General features: G+C 33.9%; 3 protein-coding genes across 3 annotated transcripts in view; 2 read left to right on the plus strand and 1 right to left on the minus strand.

Moving 5' to 3' along the window:
- Nucleotides 1-25,976, minus strand: part of LOC135841264 (nephrin-like) — a 1,354,679-nt gene that overhangs the window by 661,306 nt on the left and 667,397 nt on the right. The gene's annotated exons all lie outside the window — the stretch shown is intronic.
- On the plus strand, nucleotides 1,591-12,287 carry LOC135841261 (aminopeptidase N-like). Its single transcript, XM_065358139.1, has 14 exons — nucleotides 1,591-2,198; nucleotides 2,315-2,473; nucleotides 5,735-6,034; nucleotides 6,417-6,600; nucleotides 6,678-6,834; nucleotides 8,498-8,579; nucleotides 8,673-8,859; nucleotides 8,937-9,144; nucleotides 9,242-9,516; nucleotides 10,144-10,328; nucleotides 11,004-11,174; nucleotides 11,285-11,425; nucleotides 11,549-11,636; nucleotides 11,796-12,287. Exons 1-14 carry the CDS (start codon nucleotides 1,777-1,779, stop codon nucleotides 12,093-12,095), a joined length of 2,859 nt encoding a protein of 952 aa, XP_065214211.1. The 5' UTR covers nucleotides 1,591-1,776; the 3' UTR covers nucleotides 12,096-12,287.
- On the plus strand, nucleotides 15,587-24,675 carry LOC135841262 (aminopeptidase N-like). The gene is made up of 14 exons (XM_065358140.1): nucleotides 15,587-16,160; nucleotides 16,257-16,406; nucleotides 16,491-16,793; nucleotides 16,876-17,059; nucleotides 17,148-17,304; nucleotides 17,366-17,447; nucleotides 17,521-17,716; nucleotides 22,417-22,609; nucleotides 22,705-22,979; nucleotides 23,364-23,548; nucleotides 23,632-23,805; nucleotides 23,908-24,045; nucleotides 24,149-24,236; nucleotides 24,331-24,675. Exons 1-14 carry the CDS (start codon nucleotides 15,733-15,735, stop codon nucleotides 24,607-24,609), a joined length of 2,832 nt encoding a protein of 943 aa, XP_065214212.1. The 5' UTR covers nucleotides 15,587-15,732; the 3' UTR covers nucleotides 24,610-24,675.

Here is a 25,976-nt window from a genome sequence, read left to right on the forward strand (position 1 = left end):
TTAGAATTTTTTAAGCGAGAATTTCCATTTCAAGAGCTAAGTGTCTTAGGACTACATATTCCTAATTTTAGGACCAAAATTTCCATTTTTGCAGAGACATTTTCATTTTAGAATTTTTCAAGTGAAAATTTCAATTTCAAGAGCTAAAAGTGTCTTAGGATTACTTATTCCTAATTTTAGGACCAAAATTACCATTCTTGGAGCGAGATATTTTCATGTTATAATTTTTGAAGTGAAAATTTTCATTTCAAGAGCAAGGTAAATGTCGTTTTTTGAGGCAGAAATTCCAATTGTAAAGGCTGAAAATTCTCATTTAGGTTGATACTGAAAATTTCCATTGTGAGGCAAAAATTTCATTTCTATGAGTAAAAATTCACACATTTGAATTGAATTCATAATTTTCAGGACGGAAGAAGTCGTATTAGAGGGGGAGGGGGGCTTCCATTATTCTCAACTGATTCGTGTAGGTATTTTTTCAGAGAAGAAACTTTTGGTCGCGAATCGAGTCGAAATTTGGGTTAGAGAGGGGGGGAGGGTAGTTGGGCAGCAAATGTGTTAGTTCTAGCCAAATTTTCATAAAAATAAAAAAATTGAAAAATTGATGCCTGTAGAATTTTTTTTTTAATTTCACATTTATATGCATGAATAATTCTAAATAAACACCTTTTCAAGAAAAAAGTTCCTTCGGTCTCTCAAATGATATTTGTTCTCCAATATAAAACCCCTCAAAAAAGTTGAAAAAATCATCAAAAAAAAAATGATTTTTTTCCCCAAGAAAAACCTTCCTTCAATTTTCCATAGGTCTCCAAAGTTGAAAAATGAAAAAAAACAGACAAATCAGAACGTTTTTTTTTTTATTTTTTTATTTTAATCTCCTTTCAGAATTTTTTTATTCCCTTCAAGAAAAAACTTTACTTGCTTGTATTGTATGTTTCAATGATCAATTATTGCTGAAATAAATCCCTCGGTCCCTCGAGCAGTAATTTTGGCTCGTTCAACTCAACCAGTTGAAATACATAGAACTTGAAAAAGCAAGGTAACTTGCACAATAACGAAATTGATTTTTCAACAGATCAAAATGATCATCTTTAGAGACTTGAGGAGAGACCAAATTCTACTTTTTTATCGTAAAGGTGGAGGGAAGGGGTCAAAAACATTAAATAGTGCTTTAGGAAGGAGACAGTTCCTTTTTTCCATCATGTAGAGGGGTCAAAAATATTAATTTGACAAAATTTTTCGGATATCTTTCATATTTTGAAGACTGAGGGGAAGGGGGAGCCTTCCTGACACGACTTATTTTCACTAACATGGTTGAAGAAATTTTCCTCGTCCACTACACAATAATAATAGGTAATAAAAACTACCAATATAAGATACATATGTAAAGTACCGAGCATTAAGGAAGACACTACAAGTACCTACATTAAATTTAAGATAATTTGACTACACAGTGGCATGGCAACTTGCTTGAAGTGAGCACTGATAATGAAGTTGAACCCGAAAAAATATCGATTACGATTCACATATAATACCTTTATTAACGATAAGCTTAAAACCAAATGAAATCAGACGATAAATTAGGCGTGAATTGAAACAAAAATACAGCTGACACGAAATTATCATTGGAAAGTCGTGTTATCATTCATTATCAACCTACCTACGTAAAGTTCTTCACAATATGAACAACACATTGTCATGTTAATGCCGAAATTAAGGGACGTCGATTGCGATGTAAATTAGCAAATTTTTCGAAATCTTAAATAAGTTACTTTAACTATGTGCGCGTTAAAAATTTGGACGCTGGTGACTGTGCTGTGTTTAGTTAACGAGATCGACTGTATTCTCGAGCAAGATGTGCAACCGAAATCGTATAAACTGAAATTGGTTCCTTTTTTAGATAACAGTTTCAATTTTACGGGCGAAGTGTTTATCGATATACTTTGTACGTTCTCCACCAGTGAAATTTTACTTCACTCTAGTAACTTGACAATTCAGCAAGTACGAGTTGTACGCAGCAATGGACAAGAATTTCCCAGCGAATACGAATTGATTCCAAGACGAGATTTGCTGCGCATCGTGACTAATGATTATATGGTATTTGATGGTATATACACGGTGCATATCAATTATCAAGGTTATCTGAACGATGATATGATAGGATTTTATAAAAGCTCGTATAAAGTAGGGCACCAAATCAAGTGAGTCGAAAATTACATAAAATAGGTACCTATTAGATAATTTTAACACGAATGGAATTTGTGGTAGGTAATTTATGTATACGAATTACGAATACCTACGTCAATATTTTCTTTAGATGGTTGGCAACTACACAATTCCAATCGAATTTTGCTCGAATGGCGTTTCCCTGTTTTGACGAACCCAGATTTAGAACAAAATTTGAAATAAGTGTCGCGAGATATAAAAATCAAATCGCTTTGAGTAATATGCCAGTGAAAGAGACGAGCGAAGAAGAGTAAGAATATAATGTATGTGATGCGCCAAGTAAAAATGTACAATATGTTGGAAAAATCAAATTTGATACAGATCTGGTGACGAACGCCAACTTCCTGTTTTTCAGCTCGAAATACCAAAGATACAGATCTGGTGACGAAAGCCAATGTCCTGTTTTTCAGCTCGATGATCGGCTTCCTACGGTTGCGATGTTTGTTATAGAGATAAAATTTTATCATTTTGCAAATTTTTAAAATGCCAATCATAATAAAAATAGCTAGTTTCTAGGTACCTACATTTACACAAGGGTAACAGCCCAGTTTTTTTTTTTACCATTTCTAGGTTTTTCCACCCCCACCTCTGCCAAGAATTTTGTGAAAAATGAGTCATCAAAGTCATGAATCAATTTGAAAACCATAGGGTACTGACAAGTTTTGTGATTGTGCTTCTTTTGCAAGATGTTCAACAAAATTCAAAAAAAGCGGAACTTAAGTGGGACTTTTGGCAGAACTTTTTTTAAACACGTGGGATTTTTAAACGAAGGGTGAGGGGGTGGGTGAGGCTTTTACATTCCAATTTTTTGCTTAGGTGTCCAATATGTCTTCAAACATCCGAAGATTTTTTTTCAAGCGAGCGGATGTCGAAAATATAATTCTATCATTTCAATTTTTGATTTTATTTTCACCTTTAAGGTTCTTCCTAATGTAATTCTTCTCGAATCTCCTTAGATTCTCCCCTTCCATCTCTGCACCAGGTCGTTCATTTCTCCCCACAGCTCCTCTCTAATATGCAGTGCCTGTGCCACATATGAGGAGGTGGTCGTCATTCTGTCTTTGCTTGCAATCCGGAAACTTCACATCATCCTGAATGCCCCATCTAGTTAGGTTTTTACTGCTGTCTGGGCGCATCCAGCTCGAATCTGCTGCAGTGTGAGCCACTCTACATGGCTGGCAGTTTGTGTCCATTTGCCAAGTTCTAGTTACATGTGGCCTTCTCCAGAGCTGACCATCTTTTCTGCCTCCCCTCCACTGGATCTACTTCCATCACATGAGTCTCCCTCATAAAACTCCTCCTGGACTTTAGCCTTGCCTTGGGATAATATGGGGATGGCAGGGGTCTTGTTCTTTCTTTGTCCTCTCTACATCTGCCACCACACACGTCTTATTGCAGGAGGTGCAATGCCGCATATTCTTTGTAGGTGTTTGACACTGGTTGATCTGAGGAAGCCAGACACAATTCTCATAGTGTTGTTGAGAGCAAAGTCAATCTTCTTAACCCGCACAAAAATTGTCAACGTCAACATTTACATCGACTACGTTTTTTTCCAACATAATGATGGAAAAGTGATCAATTAATCATTTAGTAGGAATCTTCTGTCCCTACAAAAGCCAGGTAAATGAAATTTTTCGAAATTTTCTCATTATTTCTGATACCTCGACATGCCAGATCGACATGTAGATGTAAAATTCAATGCTCAAAATTTACATCTACAACTATGTCAACCAATTTTTCAGAATTAAAATTTCTGTTTTAGTGTTTAAAAGTTTAGTAAACATTCAAAAATATGATCTTGTTCAATGAGGAAAACAAATTTTTTAGGGCATTGATGAAATTATTCCCTTTTCCACAGTTTGGAGTTGTAGATGATTATGAGGTTGATATTGTGGATGTATTTGTTGATGTCAAATTTCACATCAACATTAACATCGACATGTCGACATGAAAATGGATTACTTTAGTATACTCTTAGATAAATTATTGCACCATCTTTGATATAAGGAATTTTCTGTTCAACTCTTTGATTATACAGACTTTTTGTCTGTACTTCTTTGGAACTGGACCTTGCATCCATGCTGTTTTCAGCACAAGCAATAGCCACATCAGAGGAAGTTGTTTTTTAGAAAAAAAATTCAAAATTTTTGAACTCAAATTTTATAACTTTATGAAGCAGGAGGTTGACATAAATTTTGATGTGAATGTCGATCCATCCACATCCGTCACTTTTGGATGCCCCATGTCAATGTGAATTTTGACCTTGTGTCGAGCCTATTGTCGACATGAATGCAGATTAACATCAGTCAACAATTACATCGACAATTAGCTCGACACAGGGTCGAAATTCACATCGACATGTGGCATCAAAAAGTGACGGATGCGGATGGGTCGACATTCACATCCAAATTAGCATGGTCATTGTTGTACAGGAACATGTACTGATCAGCCCCAGGCAGCACATCCATACTCTGCTATAGAGTAGCACAGTGCCATGGCTGTTGTCCTCAAGTGTCTTTGGCTTTGCTCCTCATCGAGTTGATACCAGTTTCCGCAGCAAGTTGTTTCTTGCTTCATCCTTCATTTTTATGTTCTCACAATGTCTCTTATATGTATGGGTGGGTTTGATCCAGCCCGATTCCTAGGTACTTGGGATTTTCACAGTTTTCCAGCTGCACTCCTCCCCATACTAGCTTCAGTGTGCACTTTAGCTTCACATTTTTCAGGTGGAAGCTACATACTTGAGTTTTGGATGGATTCGGCCTGAGGGCATTATCCATGTTAGTAGGTCTCTAGTTTATTCAGGGTTTCCTGCAGCATTTCTTGTATCTCTACCCCTGGGTGGTTGCTGCCAGGTCATGTCTGGTCTGGTCTCTGATTGGCTGGTCATTCGTATATATGTTGAATCTGGATTGGGGCGAGAACACTCCCCTATGGCAGTCCATTTTTTTGCCTTCTCCATCTATTGGACTTTCCCATGTGGGTGACATAGAACATCCTATTACTAAGCATAGGTTTAATGATGGTGGTGAAATTGTGATCCTGGGTGACTTCATAATATACTTATGTACTTGCTTGCACAGTAGGTAGTGGTTTATAGTATCATATGCAGCAGTTAGATCAACAAACACTGCGCCTGTGATTTTTTCTTCTCAAACCCATCTTCAATGTGTTGTAGGAGGTTGGTGGCCTGGCTTGTACAGCTTTTACCCTGGTGAAAACCAGCTTGTTGAGGGATAAGTCTGTCATCAATTGTGTCCTGTACTCTATTGAGAAGCAGTCACTCAAATAGCTTATAGCAATGGCACAGGAGTGAGCTGTTTTTTTTCACAAAAATGTTCGTCTGTGTGTGGGGTACAACATACCTATCTCAAAAACTCCATTTCGAGGGGAAAAGCGACTTTTTGTACCTTTTCGCTTGGCGCATCACATTTATAATCTGAGGAATTGTATTTTTTCATTTTCGATGAATTGAAATATAAACTTGAAGTACATGATTTATGACCAACAGCCCAACAATCAATAATCGTGTATGGGACACTTTTCGAACAACGCCTCCCATGTCAACTTATCTCATCGCTGTGGTTGTATCAGACTTCACTCATATCACAAGCGAAGATGGCAGAATTTCTGTATGGACTCGAGGGCCAGTCATGAAAGATGCGAATTACAGTTTAAGCCAAAGTGCTCGCATATTAGAACAACTGGAAATATACACAGACATAGACTTCATGTTGCCAAAACTAGACTTGGTTGCGATGCCAGATTTCAAATCTGGTGCGATGGAGAATTGGGGTCTGACAATATATCGGTAAGAATGTAAAAGGTATTTTATAGGCTAATAGGTATTAGCTCTTGGAACATGTAAAATGATTTGAATAAACTCACAAAATTAATAGGCAAAATTAAACCATTGGTAATGATTTTTAGAGAATTTTGATAAGATTTTTCAGGATTTTCTTACAATAGAATTAGACTAAATTACTCGATTATATAAATAAGTACACGAATAATGTTACATATTAAACTAGGAATAGCTATTCGCTGATTGCGCTGATTGCAAGACAGTTTTTGCATTTGTTTTTACCATATTGGTTGAAGGTTGCATTGGTTGCTAAGTTTGCTTTTAAAATACCAACTTGAAGCTGATTTCTAATTACATATTAATAAAACACCATTTTTTTGTTTATCAGAGAACGAAGCATATTACATCAATACGAAAACAGCTGGGTAAAACAAATGGAAATGATTACTTCGACAATCACTCACGAATTAGTCCATCAGTGGTTCGGAGATTACGTTACTCCTCAACTGTGGGATTATTTGTGGTTAAATGAGGCATTCGCAACGTACTTCAAGTATACCCTATCAGGAATGGTGACCATCACACGTGATGAATAAATATTGAACACGATCTTGGTACCTAACTAAGACTATAATTCATTAATCCACAGATTGAGCCCGCTTGGCATATGGATGAATTATTTGTAACGGAAGTTGTACAACATGCTCTATTCATCCACGAAGTCAATTATCATCATGCTATGACTGCTCAAGTGACAACCACTGTTGAAATTGAAGAAATATTCGATTTCATCACTTATCAAAAAGGTACCTATTTAAAATGTTTATTTATTTAAGTTATCGGAATTTTTTTTTTTTTCATTTTTTGTACGCAAACAATAAATAATATCGTACGGTGTTCTGATGATGTGATTTGGTCAGGGACACTGAACCAATCATGGTCACAAAATTCACAATGATTGCCTACTTTTCAAGTGTATGAAAATAACTTTTACGATAAATGAAATTTTATTAAACAATAAATGACACCGTTGGGTGAATTATAAGATTTTTTTTTTTGATATGAATGATTTTGCGCTTTCATGCATCGATTGCGCTTTTAGGAAATAGGGGTTCCCAAAATTGTTATTAATAATATGTGCTCAAACACCCACTCGAAGGTATGCTAATTCATGAGGAGACGTTTCTTCACTTGTACCTACCTTCAAAAGCATCTTGTAAATAGGTACCTAGATATATTAGGGTGGATCACCTACTTTTGACCAAATTAAGCAGAGAACTTCATTTTGAGTTGAAAGTTTCTTAGAAACGGAGGTATCCTTGGTGGAGAGAAATTGGCTCTCAAGGAGGATGCATTTTTGAAAAACTCGTGACTTTTTCACTCTTGTCGCTACCCAACCTGCTTTTAGCACTTTCAAGGTTCCATTAAGCTGTTGAAAATTTGAAAGTAGCTTATATTTTTTTGATAAATTCGTATTTTGAAAATTTTGTTCTTCTCTAATACATTTCGCATTGATCAAGTAAAAACATCGAATTTATATCATTCCTGAAACTGGGAAAATATTTTGGAACGCACTGTTTCCAATTCTTTAGACATTATTGAAAATTTCAAAAAAAAAACCAACAAATTTCATAAGTAGGTATTTGGCTATTTTTCTCGAATTTTTGAAATTGGCAACAATGATCCAAAAATTGATACCACCCCCTTTCAAAATATTTCCCCAGTTTCAGAAATTATACCTTTCGATGTTTTAGCATGATTAATGCGAAATATTCTGCAAGAAAATTTTTCAAAGGGTAGCGACAGGAGTGAAAAAACACGATTTTTTCGAAAATGCCTTCTCTTTGAGAGCTCATTTCTTTCCTCCAAAAGCATCTTCTGAGCTAAAGTGATTCCTGTGTGACTTTCAACTCAAAGTGATGGTTTCTGCTGAATTTGGTCAAAAATCTGCTGACTTTTTTTGAGCAATCCACCCTAACCTTCATTGCTCTTTCCTCGATTTTCAAATTAAATTACGAGATATGTACTTCTAATCAGAAAAATGGAGCAAGGGCACCAAAAAATAGAAAATATTTCGAATACGAGCATACATTCTCAATATTTTGAAGAAAACTAATTTCTCGTCTCTTGTCGGATTCTTGAAATGGGCTGACTGTCTCAACAGGACTATTATGATATCAATTAAATTTTGTTATTGCCCATTTCTGTTTTAAATTGGATTTTGAAAAATGTAAAAAGGCAATTTTCCAAAAAAGTGACATCAAAATTTGCAATTATCCCAGGCAAGGATAAATGCAAAATTGTAAATTGAACAAAAATCAAAGTATTTTCAATCGTTGTATTTTTTTGGTAAGTTTTTCATCAAGTTACATTGGTATGAAATTATTGGCCAATGGGCCAACTATTGAATTGAAAAAACCAAAAGTGTCATCTATGAAGGGTTAATCAATTCATTTTTTGCTGACTTAGGTGCATCTGTTCTAAGAATGTTTGAACACATCATGTCACCAAACAGCTTCCGAAAAGCCTTGCAACATTATTTGAGACAAGGGTAGGTAATCAATCAATTTATAGGTATATGTAGAATATGCATGCCTCGTACTATTTGTACACAAGCAAAATTGCACTCATTTTAATTTTTCAGACACACAAATGGTGGTATAGTTACACCTGACAGCTTATGGGCTGCTTTTGACAGACAAGCAAATCAAGATAAGTTGAAATTACCTTTACCTCCTCCGGAACTAATGAAGGATTGGACTACAAATCGAGGTTATCCTCTGATAAACATTACACGAATTCCAGAAACCCACTCCATCGTTGTAGAACAAGTAAAAATTATTTACATGAATTACTTCCTGTTTTTTTTTCTTCAATTGAGTGATTAATCCAATATCTATTATTACAGTCAACTTACACATCACCGAGATCTTCAGCGAGCTCGAGCATTCCAGAACAAAACTGGACAATCCCTTTAACATACACTACTTCTAGTTCCCCAAATTTTGCAAACACAACTCCAACTCATTGGTCGGGAATAAATTCAACGAATATCACACACCTGCATATTCCACTGAGAAAAAAAGATTGGATCATTTTCAATATTCAACAAACTGGTAATTCTGATAAATTTTCAGTGATTGTTTCCGTAAGATTTATAATTAGGTAGGTACCTACCTAGTTACTAATATGATTTCACATTTTGACAAACAGGATATTACAGAGTGAATTATGATCTTCATAATTGGAAATTATTGATGAAGCAGCTACATTTTCATCACAAAGACATCCATGTTCTGAATCGAGCTCAACTCGTAGATGATTCCTTTGCCTTGGCAATTGATGAAAAATTATCGTACGACGTTCCCATCAATTTGACTTATTATTTGGCAAATGAAACCAATATGATTCCGTGGTTTGCTGCCATCAGAAATTTCCATTATTTATTTTCGCAATACGAAAATACCCCTATTAATAACACCATTAGAGTAAGTAGTGCACATATGATAATACTCGTAGGTATTTATGAAGTAAATCCACAGGCGTCTATTCAGAGCACCAGACGACATTTCGTGTGTGTTGCATATTACTCAATTCTTTCTTCCTGAAATATTCATGTCATTCAAATTTACAAATTGAAATGTACCTATACATAGGTATTAAGTAGGTAAATTTCATCTATTCTTGATTTTACTTTCTAATGACTCAGAAAGATGCAAGATATTTTAATAGCAATTTTTTCTTAAAAATTTGAAACATTCTTGGGCTGAAATCGCTTGAAATTCCACATTCGAATCAATTCGCGCGAAATTGCAAAATTTTTATTCAAGAATGTGACCATTGTTCATCATGTGATAGGCTGATACGAAATGACACAGTTCACCAGATTTAGAACATGACGTTGTACAATTTGAGGACTTAGATAGTGCCCAATCAAATAATAAATGTCATATTTCTGTTCAGCATCTCCGAAGGTCGTTTTTGAGATCAAAAATGGCATTTTTTGTTCGATCTATTTTTTTAGATAAAATTTTTGGTGCTCTGCATAGACGCTTGTACATAGAAATCCAACGTTTTTTTTAAAATTTCAATAAGTAACAAGTTTAATCTCACAGAAATATCTCGCACAAATAATTGATACACACTATAAACGAATTGGATTCTTCGAACAAGTTGGTGATGACCATTTGACGAAAACAGGACGTTCTTCCATTATCACTTTAGCCTGCCTGATTGGTCATCTAGATTGCGTCACGAGAGTAAAAAAATTATACGAAATTTATTCCGACAATTTAAGCAAGTAATTCAAGTACCTTCTCAATTAATTGGAAAACTTATTGGATCAATATGAGCCTGGAACATCGTCTTACACGAAATTATATCATGAAAGAGGGACAAGATCATGTACCTACCTCAAAAGCTTGAAAAAAATTACTGGTCTTTTACTCTTTTTTTTTTCATCAGAAAATTGATAAAACGAATGAACGATTTGAAATTATGTACACAAGGTTATCTCAATGAAATCGAATTTTAAAAATAGTCATAATAATTTAAAAGAAAAACAATGAAAATATCTTAGTGAAAATGCCCTCTAAAATAATACATACGTTCTCATAAATGAAAATATCACTGGAGAAAATTTTTGGCTTCATTTCAACTCCTTGTCCAGAATAGGTACATGAGAAAGTCATTTTTTGGGGTCAATTTCAAAAAATCCAAAGCACATTTAGATTAATTTCCAGCCCTCTTTGATCACACAGAAAAATTTCTCCACAAGCTACCTCTGCAGTTACTTTTGCTCATTTGACAAAATTCTGGGTCAGGTCACAAAATAAAGAGCCCCCTTTCAAATACTTTAGTTCGATGTTACTCGGTTCGTTTGAGCACCCTAAAAATACCATCTTTGTGTCTGTACACAGACCTAGGTACCTATATTCAATTTTTGCATTTTTCATTTTTTTCATCCTCTTTTTAGAGTTCCTACCCATCTAAAGTTTCCTTTATACTGCACCATGCTATTAAATGGAAATAGTGACATAGTATGGAGAAAATTATGGGCAATCCATGATACGACCGATTCTGCTTTCGAAATTGAAATAATACTCTCAACAGCAGGATGCATAAACGACGAAAAATTGATGATGAGGTAAGAAATTATTTCTTGATAATTCCTTTTTGACTGTTAGATGAAAATCTAACATACTTACATCTTTTTTTTTTTTTTTGTTTTTTCATCTTGATACATTTATGATACAGTATTCTACAGAAATTAATTTCTGACAACAATCACGATATTCGTAAACAGAATAAAGTATTTGTGCTGCGATCTATTAGTCTAACATCGAATGGCCTGACAACTACTCTTAATTTCATTGCCAATGTATTATCTAAACAAACGTGAGTAGATATAAATAGAATTTAGACTATGTAAAATCTGACGTCCGTGAAATTCGATCCATTCCTATCTACGTTGACTCACTGATAATTCGTCATTTCAATTTTGCTATATTCGTTTTACAGCAATCTGAATACAAATATTATTGCGAAATTGACCGCGATCGCCAAAAAAATCAAATTACAAATAAAATCTGAAGAACAAACAAAATTGGTAAGTATAACAAGTAAGATACAGTAGCATCGTTGCAAATAAATAGGTACTATTGTGTCTGATAGAGCCACTAAGGTACAAAGTACATTATAAAAATGTACATACATTGAAAAAATATTACCTACGATAGAAGTAAACTTTTTTGCATGTACTTCACAGTTGAAAAAATTGATAACTGATATGGATCAAGAAAACAAAAATTTCACCATGCTGTTAAATGCTTTGAAAAATGCGTATCAAGAAGGCACAAAACGAATACAATTGAGCAAAAAAAGAATGGAAGAGTTGGAAAATTCGATTGAAAATTGCATGCAATCTTCGTCGTGTTTTGATTCAACCATTACAGCGGATGATGAAGAAAAAAAGTCTTTCGCAACCAAACTACTACCTTCGTGTTGGTTAAGTGCATTTAATTTGAGTGTATTATTCATCTGTTTGAAGTCATTGTTTACATTTTAATAGGTACTGAAATTTCTGTGAGAAAATTAATACCTTAGTTGACTCGAAAGTGATTTGAATGAGAATTATGGACTGAAGAAAGATGAAATGAAAATTTCAAAATGTAATACCTACCTATTCATACAATTTATGTTAAAAAGTTTCAATAGAAAAATTACAAAAATAAAGAAAATAAAAATGCTAACGAGATGACTTTTTGATTTTTTTCAACTAAAAGTACAAATTTTGCTCCTTGGAGGGATACATTTGCTCTACATTATCAACGCCCTAAAGTTGTCATGTTTCATGAGACAAATTTTTCTAACTATATATTAGTAAAAATGAGTCGCGCCAGCGAGCTCCCTCCTCTCCTTCCCCTTTCCAATACTCAACAATATTTTTAAAAATCCGAAAAATTGAAATTTTTATGTTTTTTCAACGTCTCATGCTTAAACTTGCTCCATTTTCATTAGAAATCTTCTACACAATGAAAAAGTGGAACTTGTCCCCTCCCTCAAAAAATGTAAAAAATGAATATTTTCATGTTTATTTTCAAAAAAAAATGTAACCCTTGGATTTGGACCATCTTTGTCAGAAAAGCTCTATATTTTAATGTTTCCACCTCCAAAGAAAATTTCAAAAATATCGAGAAATTGCCATAAGAACTGAAAAAATGAAAGAATTTTTTTTTTTTTGGGGGGGGAAGGGATGAAATTTGACAGAAATTTTGTATAAAAAATAGGACTTTTGTTCAGAAAACTACGAAACAAGAGGAGGACTCACGGCAAAAGTCCATGCTTAATTCGGCAGTTTTGGCAAAAAGTCAAAAATTTCTGATCAATTTTGGCAAAAATTACGATCATTTGACTATTTCATCAAAAATTTACTTCCTGCGAATTTTGGCAAGAAAAGATGACAACTTTTCGCCAACTCGTCAAAAATCGACTCTCTTAATTTTGACAAAAAACTGGAATTTTTTTACAATTTTGGCAAAAATTGGCTCGTTGGATAGTTTTTTTCAAAAATGGTCAATTTTTGACAATTCTGACAAAAATTGACTTTTCTTGACTATTTCTCCCAAAAATTGACGCTTAATGAGACATTTTGACTTCGACAAACTTTGTTTGACCATTTTGCCAAAAATTGACTTCTTGGACGATTTTTCAAAAATCGTCATTTTTTGGCACTTTTTGACTATTTTTTCAAAAATTGACACTTTTTGAGACATTTTGACTTCGGAAAATTTTGTTTGACAATTTTGGCAAAAATTGGTCCCTTGGACAGTATTTTCCAAAAATGGTCAATTTTTGACAATTCTGACAAAAATTGACTTTTCTTGACTATTTCTCCCAAAAATTGACGCTTATTGAGATATTTTGACTTCGCAAACTTGGTTTGACCATTTTGGTAAAAATTGGGCCCTGAGACAATTTTTTCAAAAATGGTAATTTTTTGACAATTTTGACAAATATTGACTCTTTTTGACTATTTTTTTTAAAAATTGACACTTTTTGAGACATTTTGATTTCGGCAAATTTTGTTCAACAATTTTGGCAAAAATGTGCCCCTTGAACAATTTTTTCAAAAATCGCGACTTATTGACAACTTTGACAGAAATGGACACTTCTTGACTATTCCTTCAAGACTTTAGACTTTTTGAGACATTTCAACTTCGGAAAATTTTGTATGACAATTTTGGAAAAAATTAACCTCAAAAAATGGTCATTTTTTGACAATTTTGACAAAAATTGACACTTTTTGAGTATTTTTTCAAAAATTGACACTTTTTGAGACATTTTGACTCCGGAAAAGTTTGTTTCACAATTTTGGCAAAAATTGGCCCCTCGGACAGTTTTTTCCAAAAATTGACTTTTCTTGACTATTATTTTGACTTCGGCAAACTTTGACCATTTTGGCAAAAATTGGCCCCTGGGACGATTTTTTCAAAAATGGTAATTTTTTGACAATTTTGTCAAAAATTGACACTTTTTGAGACATTTTGACTTCGGAAAATTTTGTTTGACAATTTTGGCAAAAATGTGCCCCTCGAACAATTTTTTCAAAAATCGTCACTTATTTGACAACTTTGACAGAAATTGACACTTTTTGACACATTTTAACTTTGGAATTTTTTTTTTATAATTTTCGCAAAAACTTACCCCTTTTCGACAATTTTACTAAAAATGCACCTTCCTTGACTATTATCCCAATAATTGACGATTTTTTTTGGCACTTTTTGACTTCGGCAAATTTGACAGAAAAAAAACAACATTATAAGCAAGTTGGCAAAAAAACAGGACTTTTAGAACAAAAAGATGCCTTTTAAAACAATTGAGGCAAAAATCAATTCTTTTTGGGGGTTTGAGGTCGAGAAGGGATAGAAAAAATTACGGACTTACAAATTTCAATAACTGGCGTACCCCCCCCCCTCCCTCTCATCCCCCAAACATGTAAAATTGGCGTGGAAGTATTTTGCTCAAAGACAACAAATTTTCAAACAATTCTTATGTACTAGCAGATATTAATTTGACATCTTTTCTTATATTTTTCAACTTCGAGGGCTTTATACAAGGGGATCAGCATCAGTTGGAGGGCCAAAAGAGGGTTTACTTGAAAATGGACTAATTTAGAAAAATTCTGCGCCTAAAAAAGAGCCAACGTCATTTATTAGGGTTCCAACGAAGGTGTTTTCTTAGAAACCAGGTTTTATAAAACAGTTCTAATGTAGAAATGAAAAATGTTCAAAAAAATTTCCCTCATTTTGATGTACCTATTCTCATTTTTTGTGATTAATTTTTCCAACTTTGAGAGTCTCTTCACTAAGGAGTCGAATGGTTCAAAGGGCTGGAGAAAGTTACTTCTTGAAAAACAGATTATTTAGAAAAATTCTGATGCAGAAACAAAGAATTTTGATGAATTGAATTCTTGGTCACTGTTTTAGTTTTTTTAATGGGGGGGGGGGGCTACAGGCACGATTTTTTTTTGCAGATAGAGGGAAAATAAAAAATAGAGCCAAGTATTTTTTCACTTGAGGTTGCAATTTTGATGAGTGGAAGGGTGAAAATTCCAAATTTGCACAATAAGGTACCTACACCCTAAGATTTACATAATATCTCATTACGTGAAATGCAATAATTTATGGAACAAAACCCCTAAAATGAAATTTTAATGAACACCAAAACTGAACTTGAAGGATAAACAATTTTTCAAGAAGAAAGTAAACAATTTTATGCCAAGTTGAGTGTACCATAATTATACACCACCACCTGATTTTTTTCGCTAACGTTGCATTTTTGCGAATAGGTACTGTAGACAAACAGACCATGCGACGAAATACCTAATGGATAATAGATAAATAATATCTACATATAAATCGGTAATCACTCGAATGTTGAATGAATCATTAAAAACACCATATCGGTGACTAATTTATTGACATTAATTGTGAAAATTCATCTATTATTCGCGTTCGACTAATGTTCACATGTGTTATCTTTTTATTAAAATTTTATCTGTTCTAAAGTACATTCTTCTCATGGTTTTATTTAGTCTCAGTGTGGAATTTATGTAAATAACAACGCGAATTAATAATTTAATATGATGTTTTAGTACACCAGCTTCGCGTTTTCTTGATTTTGATTTTTTTTCGAAATAAAAAATGCTTAAAATTTTCGTATTACTACTGTGCATCAGTACTATACAATTTGTTCGCGCTAATTTTCAAACAGAAGAACTTTTACCCGAACATGTTGAACCTATTTCATACGATTTGAAAATCATACCGAACGTGAACGCGTCTGTATTTTATGGTAGAGTGACCATCGATTTGAAAATAAAGGTTTCAACAAAGGTTATAAAATTACACTGCGGAAACTTCAGCGTAAGTGATTCAAAATTATCTGAGAAAGGTGAACTAACGTCGATTTCGACACTATTCAAGAAAAGCAAGGATTACTGTACTATTACTAATTTTGAACCGCTAAGTACCGATTTGATTTACGTCTTGACATTGAAATATGAAGGCAAGTTGACGGAAAATTCCAAAGGATTGTACCGGACTTCGTACGAATATAATAGTAAAAAGAAGTAAGTAGGTCATAGTTGTCTTACGAGCATTCATAGACAATTGTTTAAATAGTAGGTAATAACATTCGAGTAAGTAATTATTTTTCATTTTGAAAGATCGTTGATTGCAATCAATTCACATGGTAGAGACTTTTTCCCTTGCTTTGACGAACCACGTTTCAGAACACCTTTTACCATCTCCATTGCACGAAAACCGGATCAAAAAGTCTTATCTAATATGCCCTGCGAAACTTTTCGATCGCACAAGTATGTAACCCATATTTTAATAAAATTGTAGATCGAAGAGCAGGTAACTTAAGGTAATTTTTACAATTTTTTTCATTATTGCAGAGACGAAACCTTAGTTTGGGGCTCGTGTACTAAAACACCTCCACTACCTACTCATAAGATAGGATTCATAGTGGCAGAATTTCCACTAACAACGTCTCAGCCAGTCAATCACGTAAAAATCTGGGCCAAGCCAACAAATATGGCAGAAAATATTCAATACGCTTTGAATCAAGCTAACAAGACATTGAAGGAATTGGAAAATTTCATAAATTTGGCTTACAAGGCACCCAAACTTGATATCGTTATTACACCCGGAGAAATTCCACGAATAATGACAGAGAATTGGGGATTGTTTGTGTTTACGTAAGCGATGAACTAAACGTCATCATAATTTCAGTTTACCAATATTAATAATTATTAAAAATGTAGCAAAATATTTTTATAGGGAAATGAATTTAATTTCTGCTGGAAAGAAAACGTCCGAATTGCAAAATAAAATCATAACAACTTCGCTGAGTCGTCAACTAGCTCGTCACTGGTTTGGAAGTCAAGTCACGCCGGCAGCTTTAGATTACATGTGGCTTACTGAAGCATTTGTCGGGTACATGGAATATTTAGTGACATCTTTGGTATAACTGAAAAATTTATACTTAGATAGAATACGACAATTTTAAACAATTTATTTATATGTGTTCTTTAAACTATTCAATAAAATAGGTAGAACCGAGTTGGAAAATTGACTCAACCTTTAACGTGGAAGTATTACAGGCTGCTTTGTGGGCAGAACTTACTAATAATTCACAAGCACTCACATCCTTGATAAAAAATCAATCGGGAATCGACAATAAAAAAGAATTTATCAGACGATCAAAAGGTGAGACATTATTTTTACTCGAAAGCAAAAAGTAGGAAAATTAAAAATGTGTATTCTATAGGGGCATCAATTATCAGGATGTTGGAGCATATCATATCAAGAGGGTCATTAAGAAGCATAATTCACAAATATATCACAGATAGGTGAGCACTCATTTTTGTTATTCTTTGTACGAGTAACTGAATTTTTCAATTATTTCCAATTCAAAATTTCTAGTCAGAAGACACACAATGGATCAGTAACGCCTGCAGACCTATTTAATGCTTTGAAATACCAGAATAACATCGACTCATTTCCTTTGCCAGCAGAAATTTCCATCATCGATGTGATGAAAACCTGGATAGAAAATGATGGTTACCCGTTAATAAGAGTCGACCGAAATTATCAGAATGGAAGTGTTGAAATTGAACAAGTCTGTACCTAACTAAACTGCTTATTTTCGTAGATGATACAGGGTGACCACAATATGAAGATGCCCACATTTTTTTTTCTTTTTTAACAATTCCGAAACCAAGAGCGCATGCAAAGTTGATTCAAAAAGAATAAATATAGATTAGACAAGCCAATTCGCTGATTGCAAGATAGTATTTGCATTTGCTTTCATTATACAGGGTGTCCGGGTAGTGGTGGTACAAACTTCAGATTTGAATATAACCGGGTACGAGTAAAAAAAAGTAAGATAAACAAGTTGCCTATTTTAAAAATTGAAGGGGCGAAATACTTACATGTTCAAAATCTAAGAGTCAAGATCCAATTTTGACCAAGGGGGTTGTTAGTACTTCGAAAAATGAACCAAATCACCTATAATACATAACTTCTTACCCAACTTAATTAAAGTGGCTAAAAATGATTTTTAATTTCAAAAAATCACAATGAAAAAATGAATACTTACTTCGTCGAAAAATAAACAAATTTTGTTATGATCGTTTTTTTTTCAAACTCTAAAATTTAAAAAGTTTTTGTAGCTCAAACATTTTTGATTTCCTAAAAATTTCATCAAATTTACAATTTTTAAGCTTTAAAAACTTCTTAAATTTTAGAGTCAGAAAAAAAAATGATTGTAACAAAATTTATGTTCATTGTTTGACGTATGTAGTATTCATTTCCACATTGATTTTTTTCACCATGATTGTCTGAATCTAAAACCATTTGTAGCCCCTTCAATTAGCAAGTTACATAAAAAGTCATAATAGGACATTTTTGTTCATTACCAATCAAAGTATGTACTACCAAGCCCCATGGTCAAAATTGGATTTTTGCTCCTAGATTTTTGAAAACGTATTTTGCCCCTTCATTTTGATTTTTGAAGATAGCCACACCTTCGCATAACCTTTTTTCTTAGTTGTACCCAGTTGTATCCAAATCTGATGCCCTTGTGATGTGCCCAAAGTATTTTGAGGATTTGGCTGAGTACCACTGCCCACAGCCTTTTCTGGACACCGATTTCCCCTAGGGCAGACACATTAGTCCTTTTCTCCATCCATGAGCTCTGAATCATTCTCCTTCAGCACCACATCTCGAGCGCATTAATTTTTCTTCTGTCTCCATCGCGTACCATCCAGGTTTCTGATGTGTAGAGAAAAACTGAGAAAACCAGAGCGTTTACAAGCCTTATCTTCAGTGTTGCTCACTGCTGCATTTGACCATATCTTCTTTAGGTGAGACATGGCGCTTTGTGTGATTTGAGCTCTGCATCTTATCTTAGCTTCACTGTCTACTTTGTTATCAACAATGGATCTCAGGTATACAAATTGATTCACCACTTTGATTCCTTCAATTTCCTGGATTTCAGGCGTGTTGTTCTCAGGCTGATTCACAATCATGATCTTCTTCTTCGCTTTATTCATCAGCAAGCCATATTTTGCACTAACCTCTTCCAGACATTTCACAAAACCCGTCATATTTCTGACACTTGAGGAGATGAGGGCATCGACATTTTAGTTATATAGATGGCTACTCACATGCAAAATCCTCCCACCAGTTATGTCACCAACTCTGCTGACTTCGAACTGTGAACAAATGCATTTGCACATGTCTCAGGAATTGATGCATGTATTAAAATATAAACACCACCAGTGCCACCACTAATCCACCCACTAACAACAAAATACACACACATACACACATACATTTCCTGACGCATGTGCCCTATGCATTTGTTGACAGTTTAAAATCAACAGAGTTGGCGACAAAAGCAGTGGAATAATTTTGTGTTACAGTAGCCATCTAGATAATTAAAAGGCTGATGGATGAGGGTTGTGTCGTCAGCGTAGAGACGGTTTGACAAGCAATAAACCTTTGATCTCCCATTCACCTGAGCCATCATTATTGGCACTTTCTGATCAAATTAGCTGCAACATCTCACAAATTATATATTCTCCATATAGATTAAACAGGAGCAGGGATAGAATGCATCCTGTCATATCAATATAAAAATATTTCAAATACAAACATTACTAAACATCACTTTTGGCTCATGCACAAAAGGTTTACTGGATTTTGTTTCCAAAAAGTCTGCCTCAACTTATAGGTCAATTTTTAAACCTTGAAATATATTAGTCCATTTTGTACTTGAAGTTGATGTGTATCACTTATTACATAAAACGTTATTTGAAGCAATCTCACAATCATCCAATGTTTGCAACATTGTTTGGGGCAAAAATTAAACACTCTGTAATCTTTTTTTTACATTTCTAGGAAGATAATCCGCTACATGATCTCCCGCTCACTAATCGCTTAGTGGACAAACTAGCGATTTTCTACCTTAAAAACATAAAATATCTTATAAAACAAGGGAGATAATGTGATCTTCAACCATTTTGAGTTACTTCCCTCGCTTCGCTCAGGAAATAAACCTCAAAATTTGTTGAAAATCACATTATCTCTTTAGTTGCATAATGTATTATTTTTTCAATATTAGGAACATCATCAACTTGTAAGTATGGGTGAAAGTTCAAGTCTTCCAATTAATATGTATATTTTATCAAACAGACTTCCTTTTTAATCCTAAAGAAGCAGCATGGCACCTTACTGTACAGCATGGACTGACTTGAATTTCATCACAAATTCTCTCAGTACTTATGGTCAGGAGTAAGTTACACTGATTTTTGTGAACCCAGACACTTCCGATCAGATTGCTTTAGCTGTTCTTTGAAAATTTACAATCCATAATTGTTTACAGTTTTCCATGAAGGTACAAGTTTATGATAAGGAACTTTGAACTTGACATGCAAAGCTTGTTGAACTTTTGTTCATGATTTTTCCCAAATGCAAAATGCTCCTTCCCTCCTTCTTTATCAATTATAACAATCCATATATGGACTAATACCAATTTCTAAATAAAACTCTCTGGTTAGTACATACTTCAGGTTGAGCATGCATTCGTCATGATGCCCATACAACAATTGTAGACGTCGACATTTACATCGACTACGTTTTTTTCCAACATGATGATGGAAAAGTGACCAATAAGTTATTTAATAGGAATCTTCTGTCTGTAAAGAAGCCAGGTTAACGAAAATTTTTGAAATTTTCTCATTATTTCTGATACCTTGACATGCGATGTCGACATGTTGATGCAAAATTCGATGCTCGAAATTTACATCCACAACTATGTCGACCAATTTTTCAGAATTGAAGTTTCTGTTTCAGTGCTTAAAAGCTCAGTAAACATTTGAAAAAATGATCTTTGTTTGAAGGGAGAAAAATTTTTTAATAGCCTTGATAAAATTATTCACTTTTCCATAGTTTGGAGTTGTCGATGTTATGTCGATGTGAAAGTCGATTGTCCATAAATACATCGACACTAACATCGACCAAATTTTCAAAGATTTCTCAAATTTGAAAAATTAAGTTGATATGGTGGATGTATTTGTTGATGTCGAATTTCACATCAACATTAACATCGACATGAAAATGTATAGTTTAGTACTCTTAGATAACCTATTGCACCTTTCAGTACATATAAAGAGTTTAATGTTCAACTATACTGAATATGGACTTTCTGTCTGTACTTCTTGGAGGTGGCCTCCGCGTCGATGCTGCTTTCGCTTTCAGCATGACCAATGGCCATCCAAGTGAGTAAGAGAAAATGATTTTTGGAAAAAAATTTCTATTTTGAAACTAAAATTTAACAGTTTTGCGTAGCTAGCTGGAGGTCGTCGTAAATTTTGATGCCAATGTCGATCCATCCACATCCGTCACATTTGGACTCCACATGTCGATGTAAATTTCGACCCTGTGTGGAGCCAATTGTCGACATAAATGCCGATCAACATTGGTCGACACAGAGTCGAAATTCACATCAACATGTGGCATCCAAAAGTGACGGATGTGGATGGGTCGACATTCACATCGAAATTAGCATGGTCATTGTTGTATGGGTGGGTGCTACTAAATACCGTTGTCATTTGAAAAACAAGCTATCAGCTATTCACTGATTGCAAGATAGTTTTTGCATTTACTTTCATCATACCTATTGGTTGATGGTCGCATTGGTTGCCAAGTTCGTTTCCAAATATCAACAATTGAAGCTTATTTCTCATTTCTTGATCTTTTTCATAATTTATAAAGTAGATCAGTGTACCTCTACCTACTATATACTTTTATTAAAATGAAATCAAAAAAATTGCTCATGAATTAGAACATTCAAATAAATCATTTTTATTGGAATAATCAACGCAATCTCACCTTAGATATGAACCTAGCATCGATTTTTAAAAAATTTCAGATTTTTCAGTTGCACTTCTTGTTGATAGAAAGACATCTGATTTTTATGAAATTGAATTCAAAAAATAATTAATTGTACCATTTAAAAATTGCATAACAATTTTTTATGAATCCTGCTCCAAAATTTCAAATTATCATTGATGAGAAAACAACTGCTGTCAACTTTTTCAAATTTGGCGCCAAAATATTATTGCTTAGCATTATAAAAATACTACTCGCTGATTGGCTAAGTGTTGACAATGATGAAAAAAAGCAAATTACAATAGTTTTTTTTACGCTTTGCCCAAAAACTCTAAAAAAGAAATATTAGCATCTTCACATGGTCACCCTGCACAACCAGATTTCTTATTTCCTTTTTTAATCACGAATTTGTAATTCACGTAGGTCTCCTTTACATCAAGCCAGGCTTCCACATCATCTTCGGGTCAAAAATGGATAATACCTATTAGCTATACCACCAAATCAAAAGCTTCTTTTTCCAACACAGCTCCCTCAGAGTGGCTGAACACCAATAAGACGATATTACCAATTTATATTGAAAGCGAAGACTGGCTTATTTTAAATTTGCAACAGACAGGTAAAGCACAACGTCACTTTAAACCCACACATTTACATAGCCTATGTAAAAAGATACCTATACAAATCATAAAAAAATTTCAAAACCATATTCAGGTTATTACAGAGTAAACTACGACCTAGAAAATTGGAATTTGTTGATTGCACAATTGAAGGAAAATATGACAAAGATACACTTTCTCAATAGAGCTCAGTTGATTGACGACGCTTTCACATTAGCATTCAATAATGAATTATCTTACGACATTCCTCTGAGATTGGCACAGTATTTACAAAACGAAACTGAAATAGTACCAGTATTATCAGCAATATTTCATCTCAACATGCTGTACACGAAATATGAAGACACATTGTCTCAACAATTGATCAAGGTATGTATAATTCAAAATAGGTACCTATTAATAAATGAATTAACTTAGTGTTCTCCAACTGGTGTGGAATAATTCGCCTGGCAATGCAGAAAGCAACCCAAATCACACGATGTGAACAGGTTTACCAACCTTAGGAATTTGTTGATATATTATATGTTTGAAGTGCTCTACCAGTCTACTTCCTTGAATTACTTAGGCCACAGGGTGAGTTGTGTCATTTTATGAATTGGGATGCAGGGTGAGTTGTGCCATTTTATGAATTGGGATGCATCATGCTTTGATTGAATTATTCGACACCTATTGCAGAACACTCGGTACAAGTAAACCATATTTATTTTTAGTCATGTCAATTTTGAAGTTTATATGAACATTTTTGTCACATAGCTTTACATACATAACATCCTTGAAAAACAAATTCAATCATTTGGATTCGAGGAGAAGTCATCAGACGATCATTCAATCAAAACAGGGAAGCCTTCCATACTATCATTGGCTTGCAAAATAGGTTTAACGAGCTGCATAGAAGGTAGTTTACAAGAATACAATTCAAACGCAGATGATCTCAGCAGGTATAAGAAAGAATGTATCCATTTCTAGTATCCAGAGTATTACTTATAAATCTTCAACAATTCACAAATTTATTCATCATTAGAGTACAACCAGATTTGAAAGAAGTGGTATTCTGCTCCACCTTAAGAGAGGCTCAACATCCAAATATCGTCTACGAGAATTTGCTGTCAACATATAGCGCTTCCAATATCGCATATGAAAAAATCATAATTTTGAAAAGTCTCGGATGTGCCAAAAATGAATCTTTGCTGAGAACGTAAGCAACACAAAAACAAATTTCTGGCTTATTACAAGTGTGGTTTTGTATCTATCATTTACTTTTTTCTAACTTATCAATATTTTTTTTTTTTTTTTACAGAATATTAACGAAAGTATTCCACGAAAAAGAATTCCTCGCGAGATTAGACGAAAATTACGTTTACGATTCTATTTTATCATCACCAACTGGAATTACCGCTACATTAAAATTTATTCACGAACGCATACTCGAAATCACGTAATTACTCTTCATGATTACAATAATTGCCTATTTAGCAAGATTTTTGCTCATTTTGTTAATGAAACATGCAGATATACTTGAGCATTTATTTTCATTTCAGAAAAATAAATTACGAGAAGCTCCAAACTTTGCAGAAGCTTTTAGGTAAACTTGAATCCAAAGTATATAGTGCACAGCATAAGAGAATTGTAAGTACCTACCTATCTATTTTAACAAAATATCCACTAATTCTCTTTCAAGAATTAATTCATAACGAATAACTTTCATTTGGAATTTTTTTAGATGGAAAAAATGCGTCCTGAATTCGAGAAATTGGATCAAAATTACACCACTTTTAAAGAATTATTTCATCGTGCACATTTTTCTGCGATGGAACGCGTGAAATCAAATAGTAAAACCAGTGATATATTAAAACCGATTTTGTATAATGTGTTGCATATCACTCCCATACACATACCAAGCATTACTTCTACTAGTAAAGCTGCTATTGCTGATCCATTTGGTGTAATATTCCTAAGCTTTTATTTCATTGTCGCCAGTTTTATAACTTATTTTAGGTAGCCTAATCTTTTATAAGAATGTTTGTTTTTTTTTAAATAAAATTTTTACTGGAGACGGCTTTATAAATCGTTTCAAATCTTTCAACAACTTTTTGGAAACTCCTGCTCCACACAAAAGAGCCATAAAATCTGCTAAAATCAAGTTAAAAACTTTGAGAGCAGTTGGGCCAACTCAGGTAAGGTAATCCTATGTTTACTTTGTGGCAAGCTGTGAATTGATCTTGATGCATTGAGCATCTGAAACCTTCATTTCCGAAGTACAATAGGTAGGTACATAAATAGGTAAATATTTATAAATTTTTGATACATTGTACATTTTGAAATTTGCTTCCTGTAACTATACAGGGTGATATATACGGAAATCGTCCGCTAAAATTCAACTCGAGGAGACCAATAAAAAATATGATCCAAATATTTATTCGCTTACAAGATAAAAATTGATCAGAGAATCACGATTATTGTGAAATGCTCTTTCTTTGAGAGCCAATTTCTCTCCTCCAAAGGCACCTCCGGAGCTAAAATACTTTCTGAGTAACTTTCAACTTGAAATGAAAGTCTCTGCTGAATTTGGTCAAAATCTGCTGACTTTATAAATGGAGTAACAAAAATAGCGAACAGTCTCATTTTTTTTGTAATTGATAATTTTTTTCAGTCAAACTAATTTAATTAAAGCTTTTGAAAATGCTGAATCTTGTTTAGAAATGTACCTATGCTGATTTCAACAAGATTTTTTTGTTTTTCCCTACCTTCATTTCAAGAAATTCCAATTAAATGTCGTGGAGGGGAGGGGGTAATTATTCATCTTACACGCGATTTAAATGAAATGAGAAACATTTTTTCATAAAAACAACAATTTGAACATCATTTCAATGCGTTTTTTTTTTGAAATTTCCGGAAGATACCGGCATGATGTACTTACTTATAAAAATTGACCCCAGAGTTGAACTCAGCCATCTGCCCAATAAAACAACCCATAATCGCTATTCGCTGATTGCAAGAGAGTTTTTGCATTTGCCTAACAAGGGAGCTACCCAAGGTCTGACACGCGGATCGAAAAAATTTTTTTACAGGCGGATAGAGCATCAAAAAATATGTTATGAGCCAAAATTTTAGCTGCTGAAGTTGACAGGGGAAGAAACCACGGGGGTTTGAATATCGAAAACTCACAAAAATACGCAAAAATATGCTGAAAAAAGTATAAAAATTGAAATCATTCGGCACCCTGTTCGCTTCAGCAGCTAATTTTTTGGCCACGATCTACCATCGATATATGACGACTTATGGTGGACAAGTCGCCGCGATCAGCGTGTCAGACCTTGGGGGTGAATTTTCCCCCACCCCCTAATTTTGGGCGAAACTTTAGAAAGA

This window comes from Planococcus citri, chromosome 3, assembly GCF_950023065.1.
Source record: "Planococcus citri chromosome 3, ihPlaCitr1.1, whole genome shotgun sequence".
Taxonomy (NCBI): Eukaryota; Metazoa; Arthropoda; class Insecta; order Hemiptera; family Pseudococcidae; genus Planococcus; species Planococcus citri.